At 36.6% G+C, this 14,768-nt stretch overlaps 1 protein-coding gene across 1 annotated transcript in view; it reads left to right on the top strand.

The window, feature by feature from the left end:
- The first annotated feature begins 3,996 nt into the window (after positions 1 to 3,996).
- The window catches only part of LOC115219994 (dual specificity protein phosphatase 14-like), a 17,979-nt gene continuing 7,207 nt past the window's right edge, over positions 3,997 to 14,768 (top strand). The window contains exon 1 of the mRNA XM_029790296.2: positions 3,997 to 4,485. Coding sequence (XP_029646156.1) covers positions 4,460 to 4,485 — 26 coding nt within the window. The 5' untranslated portion in view covers positions 3,997 to 4,459. The remainder of the gene's footprint in view (positions 4,486 to 14,768) is intronic.

Here is a 14,768-nt window from a genome sequence, read left to right as displayed (position 1 = left end):
CTCTGACGTCCCTCCGTTTGGACTTACCTCCGTTTCAGAAGGAAGAGCGTCTGCTCGAAACGTTAAATCATCTACCTTTTCTTTCCTGAGCGTCTGCTGCTAATACATTACATGTACCGCGTCCTCGCGTTATTTTTTGTGTTTATTCTTTCTTTTGGATATATATATATATATATATATATATATATATATATATATATATATATATATATATATATATATGATTATAACTGTGAATCTTTTATTGCCACATAAATCTGCTCACACGCATATACTAATAAACCGTTATGATTAGATATTTTCCTGAAATGCTTAATAACATGCAAACAACTTTCAGTTACATCAACCAATGGGTATGGATTAATATAAAAATCCCTGTGTAGATTCTTTATGTATATAAGTGTGTATGTATGTACATACATATAAGTGTTTATGTATGTATATAAATATATTTATGTAAGTTTTTTTATATATGTATATCTACATGTTCATACGTACCTACATATGTATATATTCTAATTTATTTTATTTTAATTTTATTCTATTTTAATTTTTTATTTTATTTTTATTTTATTTTATGTTTTTTATGTTTTAAATTTTTATTTAACTTTTTTATTTTCTATTAATTTTTATTTAACTTTATTATATTCAAATTAATCCGTTAACCCTCACGCACATGAATAAATAAAACATAAAACGATTCCATATATTTAGTCTGTTGGAATGAGCAGATAGATCAACATGTAACTTTTTAATGTTTAAATTTTCCCTGATGATATTTTGCTCAGAACTTATAAATGCAAACTTAATGCATAAATTGGTAATTTATTCAACGAGTACAAATGGAAACAGCTGTAGGGTGAAATGATTATTAATAAATACATATAACCACTAACCCTCCATTTTCTTCTCTTCATTTAACTATATATATATATATATATAATATATATATATATATATATAATATATATATATAATGAATATAAATATATATATATATATGTATGTATGTATGTATGTATGTATGTATGTATATATATATATATATATCTGTAAGTATGTATATTATATATATATGTAAGTATGTATATATATATATATATATATATATATATATATATATAATGTCCATAAAGGATTTTGGCACCATATAAGATGTATTTCGACGGCTGTTTTTGGAGTCCATTTTCTACAAGGTATGAATCCATTAATTTCACATTGACTATGTCCCCTTCATCGGGAAATAAGGAAAGAGATACCAAGGTTCGAAGAAATATAAGAAAAAGGAAAAATTAAGATTACATTATGCTGTTCGTCGGCTGCTGTATCAGATAACCCTCTATAAACATTTCTTTAGGACTCTCAAAACAAATTATCGCTATTATTTCTCTGACTTTTAAATCCATCATTAAGATCTCTCATTACCGTCGATGTATTTTATAACTTCTAATTATTAATCTCAACATTTTAAATCATGAATTTAATATGATTTTCAATCGATGTACCACTCTTTATTTATGTATCCTTTACTTATTTATAACTCTAGTATGATTATCTAAATTTTGTCTCTTCTTAAACCAAGTTATATAACATATGTGTATGTGTGTCTGTATACATATGTGTGTGTGTGTGTGTGTGTAGCTGTATATATAAATAATGGATAGATAGACAGTCGTGCTGAAATATGTTGCTGAAAACTGCTAAAGATACGCACCTCTTATTTTTAACATCCCATGAGTAAGAATGTTTGTACCCTATTCACATATCTTTGCCCCGTTCACCCTTAGGAACACATATACGCATATTCACGCGCGTGCACACACTCACAACCATATACACACACTCCTACACGCTCGCGCACACCTAAGGTATTGCGTAAGAAGTCGGCCTAGTTTGCAATCGTTGCAAATACACATCCACACACGCACATACATGTGTGTATACATATATATATATATATATATATGTACATGTAAGTATATGTATATATATATGCATATATATGTATATTATATATATATATATATATACACACTGTGTGTGTGTGTGTGCGTGTGTGTGTAGTTAGAGAGGTAGATAGATATACACACTGTATCCTGTTGATGTGTCATTGAACATATGTTTCATCAGTCAGCCACATCTACTACCAACACCACCACCACCACCACCACCACCACCATCACCACCACCACCACCACCACAACCACTGCCGCCGCCGCCGCCAACACCACCGCCTGCCACCATCAGCCGCCGACCGCATTAACTGTCGTTAACCGTTGCCTCCATTACTTTCAGTAAAGCAGTTCAACGCCTCCTCTTAATAAACATCAATACTAGACCGTAACATACGATAGAGATTAGATTACATACAGCCTATTAGGGGTGGCGGTGCCCGCACGTGGTTGAGCAGCCGAGAGCTACATGAAACAGCAGCCAAACCTATTTACCTCAAATCTGACGGTAACGTTTTCCGAGTGAAAACAAGAACGAGAGCAGCAGCAGCAGCGCAGCAGCAGCAGCAGCAGCAGCGCAGCAGCAGAGTGGAGGCGCAATGGCCCAGTGGTTAGGGCAGCGGAGTCGCGGTCGTAAGAACGCGGTTTCGATTCCCAGACCGGGCATTGTGAGTGTCTATTGAGCACCTAAGCTCCACGAGGCTCTGGCGGGGGTGGGGTTGTATATGTGGGTGTATATGTGTATATGTGTATATGTACGTGCGTATGCAATAACGCAATCACCCAGTCACGCCTTCTGCATAAATAACAAGTAGTTAAACCGCAGCTAACGTAGTTAATGTTGTGAACCAAGATATTTTCGTTTAGTTAATTTATGCCATAAACGAAGAGAAACAATCATTAAATTAATGATGATACTCTTAATCAGCAATAATAGGGGAAACGATGTCTAAATTTTGAATAATAAAAGTTGAATAGAGTAGGATGTGAGTATCGTTTTCCACTGTACGGCGACAACTTTAGACATGTTTCTGCCTGATATGATTTCATCGGTAAAGCATAATGCTCCCGTCTTGCTAGATTTTAAGATGACTAGAAGATGTAGCTGTCTCACTCTTTCCCACACTGTCGTTCACTCTACCCTCTCTCTTTCTATGCGTGTATGTGTGTGTGCGTGTTTGTATACACGCGTGTGTTTATATATAAACATGAGGTAAAAGTACACAATACATAGCATTTATAATGATTTTATTTCCTCCAGCTGTTTCAAGCCCATTGCCGAATGAAATCCCCGCCAGGTCGTTATCAGCCTTGCTCTATTGGTTGCAAAATTAAGAGTTTCAGTGACCAGTTTACTTACTCTGTCTTAATGTTCGTAAAAGCACAAATATGCAAATTAAGCTATCCACAACGGCATCAGTTTGATTTATGATTGCTTTATATAGCAGCTGACTATTCTATGCTAGAAAGTGAGTTCGTCTCCACTGTGAGTCAGTCAACACACCGCAAAGAATTCATTTACATTCTTGTAATTTCCTCTCACAGCTCGGTTTTCTAATACATACATACACGCATAACGAAACATACACGCGCGTACGCACGCACGCACACACACAAAGACATATACATGCAGACACTCATATGCGTACACACATTCAGTGATAAACATACGTACTCCACGGGGCACATCGTAATTAGTTTTAGGAATGTATTTTTCGCCAAAAGTACGCAACATCAATTCATGTAATCTTGAGTTATTTGGGAAATAATAGACGAAAAGAGTAAACTTCTGATACATGATATAAAGGAAATATATGCGGTCTTACCTCATAACTAGACTTCCGTTACAAAGCCTCCCCCCTTCACATTCTCAATTCCTCTGTGTTTATATGCGTGCATATACATGCAAATAATATTGTGTATCTCTCTCTCTCTCTCTCTGTATCTCTCTCTCTCCCTGTATCTCTCTCTCTGTATATGTATATGTTATATATATATATATATATATATATATATTATATATGAACAAAAATTTGGTGTTTAGATAGAGCAAGTAGACTAACCACTGAAAAGTCTTAAGCGGATCTCTTAGGAGAGAGTAGAAGCTGTTGCACGAAACCTCTCACTTACTCTGGTTGCTAAGCACTGCAAACTATAACTGTTTGGCTGGCATCATAAAAACGTAAAATAAAATCACAAGAAAAATATATACTGCGCATGCACTGAACATATTTTGACAACTGTATGGACGAATCATTAAACCAGACGACAAAATAATCTAATTTTACTGTTGAATATATTGGGCCATAAATCAAGAGGAGATTATTTATCTATGTAGACGTTGCTGATCAGTTGAACGCAAAGAACTGCCTAGACAGAATTGAGAGCAACGGCCATAAACAAAAAAACATCGAAAGAGGGCTGATCAAGGGAGGCAACTGTTATAAGAAGCATTTTTGGAGCGAGGTTTTTTCAATTATTTCTATTCAAGAATAATAACATTTACAATGTCTGCAGATATGAACTTTATAAGGTGAGTGCGTTTCTCATATAATATATACCAACGTAAGTGCACATCCATCCATCCATTCATATATCCGTCCGTCCATCCATCCATCCATCCGTCCGTCCGTCCGTCCATCCGTCCGTCCGTCCATCCGTCCATCCATCTATCCATCCATCCATGTCCATAGATACACGGTAGCATATGGATAAACAAACACACACACATCTGTATGTATATATGTAATGAAACATACAAACAAGTATACATGTATATATACTTATAAACATTAATGTATATACACATGCACACACATGCATATACACAACACATACATAACCACACACATACAAATGCATATATACACAAATACATGAATACAAATAAGCATACATAGAGACATACATACACGCAAGCATGTTCACATGTATACTCACACGCATGCATACACTATACTTACATATATTTATATACAAGCGCACATGCTTGCATGCACACACACACGCTCACGTATATACATACATACATACATACATACATACATACATACATACATACATACATACATACATACCCTGTTGTTGATGTTGAAATTCCAAGGAAGGAGTCTCGGATCTTGGGTAGAAACCGGTTCTTTCTCTATTGGAAAGAAATTTTGTCATAAACTGAATAATGACATACATACATACACACATACATACACACATACATACATGTCCATATACACATACATATCAACACTGGCATTCATACACTGGTGCATACATCGTCTGCTACGATCTATGTGCATGTGGTTTTATGCACCAAACGATTATATGAGAGAATCACTCAAGGATAATGACATAGTATTCGGTGTTATAACAAAGCATTCACGTTAAGATGGATGAAAAGATTACTTTTTGGTACTAATACTGCTTTCGTCGTTAATAATATGTGAAGGCACGTCGTTCAGTGGTTAGAGCGAAGGGTTTTTAATCGCGAGGTTTGAGTTCGATTCCCGGATCGGTCTGTGTGTTGTGTTCTTGAGCAAGACACTTAATTTCACGTTGCTCCAGTTCACTCAGCTATAGAAAAGAATAGTGTCATCACCGGTGCCCAGCTGTATGGACCAGTGCTCCGCAACCGGTATGCCGCGGCACACATACTGGTGTGCTACGAGACGATGTTAGGTGTGCCGCAGTGTAACCTGAATATAATTTTGTTCCCTATACTTTTAGTAATATTTTTAGTTCAGGGTGTGCCACCGATTTTTGAAAAGAATAAAAGTGTACCGCAACTGGTATGCCGCGGCACACTGGTCTGCTACGAGACGAAGCTAGGTGTGCCGCAATATCACCTGAATATAACTTTGTTCCCTATACTTTCAATTATATTTTTAATCCAGGCGTGCCACCGATTTTTGAAAAGAATATAAGTGCACCGCAAGTGAAAGGTTGCGGAGCACTGGTATAGACCTCTGCCTTTCTCTTGGATAACATCGGAGGCATGGAGAGAGGAGACTGTTATGCAGGGTTGACTGCTGGTCTTCGACAAATAACTTTGCCTGGACTTGTGCCTCGGAGAGGAACTTTGTAGGTGCAATCCAATGGTCATTCATGACCGAAAGAGTTCTTTACACTATGTTTTGCTTGTTTCTCTTCGAGCCATGCCTGGCTCATTAGGGGCCAGTTTCCGGTTTCCTTGGCGTATACGTTCCCCACCTGGACGGGACGCCGGTCTGTCGAAGGTGAGCTGCAAGATGCAGGAGGAAAGAGTGAGAGAGAGTTGTGGCGAAAGAGTCAGCAGAAGTTCGCCATTACCTTCTGCCGGAGCCGCGTGGAACTTAGGTGTTTCGCTCATAAACACACACATCGCCCGGTCTGAGATTCGAACCCGCGATCCCTCGACCGCGAATCCACTGTTCTAACCACTCTTTACACAATGCACAAACAAAAATCTAATGAAAAACTTACAGCTCTTATACCCAGATTTTCACCTGTACAAACCATCATTGAAAAACTGCACTATGTAAGAACTTATTTGCTTAGAATCCTTGTATTTTTAGGTTCTTCAAGAAAGAACCAGTCAGACCTATTCACATTCTTCAATTGAAAGTATTGCGAAACTTTGTAAAACATTCCAGGGATTCTACATTTGAGATTGCCTGGGTGAAACACAAACATTCACATGCATACAAAGAACGCATACACACGCACGCACGCACACACACACACACACACACACGCACGCACACACACACGCGCATACACACAAACACACACACACGCACGCGCACACACACACACACACGCGCGCACATACGCACGAGCGCGCTCACACACACACACTCATGTTGTTATTCATATATGTATGTATTAGCGACTAGCTTTGAACTTTAAGAGTTTTAAATTCAATGAAAATTATTAATGTAAACATAGTTTTCACACACACACGCACACACACATACGCACACAAGCAGACAGACTTACACACATACACACACACAGTCAAGTTACGTTAAAAAACCAATTTAACGTTAAACTAAAGGTTTACACAATGCATTTTAGTATTTTACGATATCTTCGTTTACAAAGGTGGAGGTGCAATAGCCCAGTGGATAGGGCGGCGGACTCGCGGTAGTAGGAGCGCTGTTTCGATTCCTAGACCGGGCATTGTGAGTTGTTTATTGAGCGAAAGCATCGAAAGTTTCACGAGGCTCCGGCAGGAGGTGGTGGCGAACCCTGCTCTACCCTTTCACCACAACTTTCTCTCACTTTTTCTTCCTGTTCCTGTTGTACCTATATTTCAAAGGGTCAGCCTCGTCACACTCTATGTCTCGCTATATCTCCTCGATATAATTTCGCGAGCTGGCTGTTCCGCTGATCGGATCAACTGGGACCCTCGTCGTCGTAACCGACGGAGTGCCACATTTACAAGGGAAGAGTTGACAGACTTCGAAGTTACATACGCTGTCATCATATATCCACATAAACTGTTTTTGTGTATGTATGTGCGCGTATGTACATACATACATGCATAGACACACACACACATACACACACACACACGCACGCACACACACACACACATACACACACACACATGTGTGCGTGGTCTAGTGGTTAGGGTGTTGCACTAAGGATTGCGAGATCATGGTTTGGAATCTTGGATCAGGCCGTGCGCTGTGTTCTTAAGTTAAATAGCTCATTGTCACGTTGCCCGGCAGTCACTTCGTTATTTGACACGTAACACCCGGTGCACCCGGTGCACCTGTCCAGGCCATCATGGTTTTCTGGAGAGAGGGCAGCGCAAGAATTTGGTCACCAGAGACAAATCGTAGTTTCAGGATTTCGCAACATGAAAATACGAAATTCTCAACTGTCGTCTACGACAAGGAAATCCTCTATCTATATCTATCTATCTATCTATCTATCTATCTATCTATCTATCTATCTATCTATCTATCTATCTATCTATCTATCTATCTATCTATCTATCTATCTATCTATCTCTCTACATGCATATGTGTGTATATATACGTATGTATATATATATGTGTATATACGTATATATATTATTATATATATATATATATATATATATATGTCTGCATAAGCATCCTGTTCGCAGAGCAAAAAAAAAATTTCTTTAGCACACCTTCCAAATACAAACACGCGCACACACACACACACACACACACACACACACACACACACACACACACACACATGCTCTCTCTCTCTCTCTCTCTCACTTTCTCCTCATCCATCACCCTCTTGTACTGTCTTATATTCCTCCCCACCACTACAAACTCAATAACACTATAAAATGGTCAAAACTTTTCACACAAGAACTTAGTTCGATTTGAAAACCCCACTAGAACGGGAGAAAGCGCTAATACATGTAATAAATATCTGTAAATATAAAACCATCCGAATTTCTGAGTACCTCATTTCTTCTAATATAAAATACCTGTACATCATCTTCAAACCTTCCAATATGTATATATATATATATATATATATATATATATATATATATAGGAGAGTACTCGCATAGCAAGTAATTTGATCTGAGATCGTGTGCTGAAACGAAAACAATTGCAGCGTGGAAGGTGTTTGTAAGCCATTTAAGAAACACACAAAAGCCGGTCGATTCACTTCAACATTTAAGTTTAATTTGTCAAAATATTTTCGTCGCTAAAATCCGCGACCTGTTCACTGACAAAAATCCGTGCTGCATCTGAGAAAGTAACAGTTAGTTCGTCATATATATGTACGTATGTATGTATGCATATACATATGTATGTATGTATGTATGTATGTATGTATGTATGTATGTATGTATGTATGTATGTATGCATGTATGTATGTATGTATGTATGTATGTGCGTATGTATGTATGTGCGTATGTATGTGCGTATGTATGTATGTATGTATGTATGTATGTATGTGTGTATGTACATACGTACGCATGTACGTATGTATGTATACGCGCACGTATGCATGTGCCCATGTATGTGTGTGCGTACATGTACGTGCGTATGTACGTGTGTATGCCCATACGTAGGTATGTATGTATGTTTGTACCTATGTGCTACGTATGTATGTGAGTGTCTAGGAGAATGGGCAGACGTGTCTGTGAGAGTGTGTACATGTGTATGTGTATGTGAACGTATGCCCGTGTACTGGCATGTGTCCGTCCAAGTTGTGTACATGACTGTTACTTTGTTGAAGGTTGTATACATATTCACATATATGTTTGTATAGACGCACACACATATATATATATGTGTGGGTGTGTGTTTGTTCCTCTCATCACCGTCTAAATGTGAATGGATACAACGCCTAAGTGCAACTGTACGTATCAAACAACGTACGCTCATACGGTTATATATAACTGCACATACGCATTGCAACCTGTATGTAAGTACTACAAGTAAACGAGAGAGAGAGAGAGAGAGAGGGGTGGTTATAGAATAGTCCTTCTGAATGGGATCTGGATGTTATTCCATTCGGACTTTCGGTTGAGAGTAGGTTTGTATTATTGTATACAAACAACTTCTGTGACCTGTCTCAACATTGCATCGGTGGGATGTGTTGATAGGATGTTCAACTTAAGTTTCCCTAAGGATCCTTTGTGGCAGGCTATAGCATGTTGGTAGAAGATGGAGTTTGGCTTCCTTTCAATGTAGTTGTCCAGGTGTTCTTTGAACCTATCATTGATGCTTCTAGAAGTCTCACCTATGTATGATTCTGGGTTAGTCGCGCAAGCTCTCTCTTGGCACTTAATCTGGTATACAGTGCCCTTGGTTTTGCAATTTACATGTGGATTTGTCGAACATACTGCACAATTACTTTGACAGGTGATTCTATCAAATGGATATGATCTGCATAATGCCGATTTGATAGTCCTACCTGTCTTTTCTACAACTTTAATTTTTAGTCCCGTAGTGCGCAGGATTTTCTTGAATGCCTTACTTAGCTCATTCTTAGGTGTGGCGTCAACAAACATTACTCCGTGAAATCTCCTGTTATCGTATTATCGTACCAAGTAACGTTTCTCATCCTTTTGTGTGTCCTTCTCTAACCTATTCCAGAACTTGTTGCTTGTTGCTTGTAGAACTCGTTTACTTGTAATCCTTACGTACAGGTTGCAATGCGTATGTGCAGTTATATATAACCGTATGAGCGTACGTTGTTTGATACGTACAGTTGCACTTAGGCGTTGTATCCATTCACAGTTAGACGGTGATGAGAGGAACAAAAACACACCCAAACATATATATATATATGTGTGTGCGTCTATACAAACATATATGTGAATATGTATACAACCTTCAACAAAGTAACAGTCATGTACACAACTTGGACGGACACATGCCAGTACACGGGCATACGTTCACATACACATACACATGTACACACTCTCACAGACACGTCTGCCCATTCTCCTAGACACTCACATACATACGTAGCACATGGGTACAAACATACATACATACCTACGTATGGGCATACACACGTACATACGCACGTACATGTACGCACACACATACATGGGCACATGCATACGTGCGCGTATACATACATACGCACATGCGTACGTATGTACATACACACACATACATACATACATACATACATACGCACATACATACGCACATACGTACATACGCACATACATACATACATACGCACAATAGTAAAACAAAAGTTCTGTGATATAGAGATAAATATCTGATAATAGGTTTTAGGGTATAGTTTTGGGAGTGAGGGTCGTAAATCACTTCCTGGCTTCGGCGGGGGAAGTTGAAATTTGATATTACTGTGATGAATGGTCACTCTACATCTATCCATCACTACAGGTTTATAGCTTTATGTTTATAGTGTGTATGTGCGTGCATATACACACACATACATATATACATACATACATACATACATGCATACACAGGCGTATGTACGTATATGCATACATACATACATACGTGCATACATATGTGTATGCATACACACACACATACATACGTACATATATATGACGAACTAACTGTTACTTTCTCAGATGCAGCACGGATTTTTGTCAGTGAACAGGTCGCGGATTTTAGCGACGAAAATATTTTGGCAAATTAAACTTAAATGTTGAAGTGAATCGAACGGCTTTTGTGTGTTTCTTAAATGGCTTACAAACACCTTCCACGCTGCAATTGTTATATATATAGATAGGTATATATAGATATACATATATATATGCATATATATGTATGTATATCTATATATGTATATATATATATATATATGTAAAGTATAGAAGCCATCTTATCATGGCTAACCACATTGGGGAGGGGGTGTTACTGTAGCTTTATAGCCCCAAGTGATCTTCGTTTCTAGCTGGCTCTAAACACAATATCTGTGTCCTTGGAGTATTTGCAAAGGGAGGCCATCCCATCCTCGCAAGCCTGAGTAATACGCTCGAACTAGTTTCGGGATTGTTGTCCCTCGTCAACGGGCGGTAACCACCAGGTAGCGATGAAACAGAAGGCTCCTTTGCAAATATATATAAGTTTTTCTAATGGCGTCTGCCACTGATGTCGAAAAACGAACAGTAAGCATAATTAAATCTCAGAATGAGATTGAAACAGTAATCGCTCGATAATGTAAAGTATAGAAGCCATCTTATCATGGCTAACCATATTGGGGAGGGGGTGTTACTGTAGCTTTATAGCCCCAAGAGATCTTCGTCTCTAGCTGGCTTTAGACACAATATCAGTGTCCTTGGAGTATTTGCAAAGGGAGGCCATCCCTTGACGAGGGACAACAATCCCGAAACTAGTTCGAGCGTATCCCTCAGGCTTGCGAGGAACGAAGCCTCCCTTTGCAAATACTCCAAGGACACTGATATTGTGTCTAAAGCCAGCTAGAGACGAAGCCTGGTTTTCTCGGTTTTCGACTGCAAAAATTATGATCGTTTAGAAAAGCGCTTTCAGTTTTAAAAATATTCCATCTCAAAATAGTTGTAATCCGATACTAGAAATATTTTCTCTTCCACCTGTAATCTATTTTCTCTGTCTCAAATGAACCAGCAGTGCACTTTTAGATTCCTGTTGAAATACACTTTTTCCAAAATATTACTAAACCTGTTTATTTTATGTTTCACCGCCAACCTGCATATATGTATGTATGTATGTATGTATGTATGTATGTATGTATGTATGTATGTATGTATGTATGCATGTACGTACGTACACACGCACGCACGTATGTATGCATGCTTGCTTGTATGTATGTATGACGTTTGTATGTATGGCGTGTGTATGTGTGTGTAATATTTATACATACACACATACACATACCATAAATCCTCGAGTATAATCCGCATATTTTTCCCAAAATTTGGAGGTCAAAATCCCTAGTGCGTACTATATACGAGGTTAAAAATGAAAAATATTTTCTAAGCAATGTCCGTGTCTCTATTTGCTGTCCGACAATGTTTATTCAGACGCATTTTGTGATGTCGGGCACGAAAATACCTTAAGCTAAGCCTGAAAGCAATGAAGTCATAAAAGAATCATCCATAACTTGCAGTAAGCAACATTTATTAAATTAAAAGTATTCAGAACATAGAATAATATGTAACAAACACAATTTGCAAACATATTTACATTCCCATATAACAGTTAAAAACATCACCATTATTGTATTATGCAGGCGCGGAAGTGTTTGTTCGACTAGGTGCTGCTGGTTTTGTTACGCACGACCCAAGTTATAGAAGGGATGCGTATTATACATAAGGTTTAGGTTTTTCAGAGGTACAGCCCCCTAAAAATTACCTGCGTATTATACTCAAGGGCGGACTATACTGGAGGATTTACGGTACGCTTTTACATACATGAGATTTATAAAATATATATTATATATATAATATGCATGATTGTGTGTGTAAAACATCCACACTCAGAAACATATACACACTCATATACAGATGTGATTGCATGACTGAGCAGCTCGCTTCATAACGAAGGGGTTTCAGTCTCAATCTCCGCAACTGACTTTTACCAATGCCTTTTTAATGAATTTGGCGGGCAAAGGAAATAAAACTGATGCTCACCGCACGCGCTAACACACACAAACACACACGCATATAATACATTAAACATTATGTATATATGCACATATATGTATGTATATGTATGTATGTATATAGATTTATGAATGCATACGTATGTACATACGTACATTCTACACGTATACATACATCTATCTTTATCTATATATCTATATATGTATATATATATATATGTATATATATATATATATGTATATATATACGTGTATATATATATGTGTATATATAATATGTGTATATATATATATATGTATATATATATATATATGTATATATGTATATATGTATATGTATATATATATATATATATATATATATATATGTATATGTGTATATGTATATATGTATGTGTACATGTATATATGTATATATGTATGTGTACATGTATATATGTATATGTGTATATGTATATATGTATATGTGTATATGTATATGTATATATGTATATGTATATATGTATATATGTATATGTATATATGTATATGTATATATACGTATATGTATATATATATATGTATATATATGTATATGTATATATATGTATATGTATATATATATATGTATGTATATATATATGTATATATATATATATGTATATAATATTATTAGAGACAAAACCACTATTTTGCAAAACAAACAAGGAAAGACTTAATCAATACATAAAATTTTAATTAAAAGTAAAAAAAAAACCGCCACTACAATTGTTTCTTGTCCTGATCGACAATCTTCAGGTGGACTTCCAATCTAAAATATCAATATTTTAAAATATAAAAATAATAATTTTAAAATAATTAAAGTATTAATGAAAAAATATAAATATATAATCTATATATAACCTATATATAATCCATATATAATCAATATATAAACAATATATGGAGGCGCAATGGCCCAGTGGTTAGGGCAGCGGACTTGCGGTCGGAGGATCGCGGTTTCGATTCCCAGACCGGGCGTTGTGTGTGTTTATTGAGCGAAAACACCTAAAAGCTCCACGAGGCTCCGGCAGGGGATGGTGGTGATCCCTGCTGTACTCTTTCACCACTCTAAAGGCGGTGCTCCAGCATGGCCGCAGTCAAATGACTGAAACAAGTACAAAAAAAAAAAAAAATATAAACTAAAATAAACCTATCAACAATTAAATATAAAACAAAACAAAAAATAAACTATATATACACCCATACACATATAACTAATTATATATAACCATATCTAAATACATACACTAAATCACACACCTATATATATATCCCTATACATACACATAAAAACGTCTAGGCAACGATAAATAAATAAAATAGCCAAATACTTCAACACAATACTTATTCATACTCCCTCACACACACATACAACCCACATTCCCGCTCTAGAAACGAACATCATTTAAAATTATGAATGGAGAAATGGAATTAAAAATTATATTCACTTGGTAAAACGAACATTACTTAAAAATTATGAATGAAATAATGTAATAAAATAACAGACATCGTAAATAGACATAAATTACTACGAATTCTTTAATAAAACTACCATGATAAACTAAAACTCATAAAAACATATAATGATAAAATCTCCCTTTACTAAACTCTATAACATACCTATATAGCAATCCCCCTAACCTAAACATTCACACACAAATACACACACGTAAATCACACACCCACGACATATACAAATACCCACCTCACTCACACATACCTATACATACA

This window comes from Octopus sinensis, linkage group LG15 (assembly GCF_006345805.1).
Source record: "Octopus sinensis linkage group LG15, ASM634580v1, whole genome shotgun sequence".
NCBI lineage: Eukaryota > Metazoa > Mollusca > Cephalopoda > Octopoda > Octopodidae > Octopus > Octopus sinensis.
The sequence above is the reverse complement of the archived record's forward strand: the minus strand, read 5'-3'. Positions and strand labels throughout refer to the sequence as shown.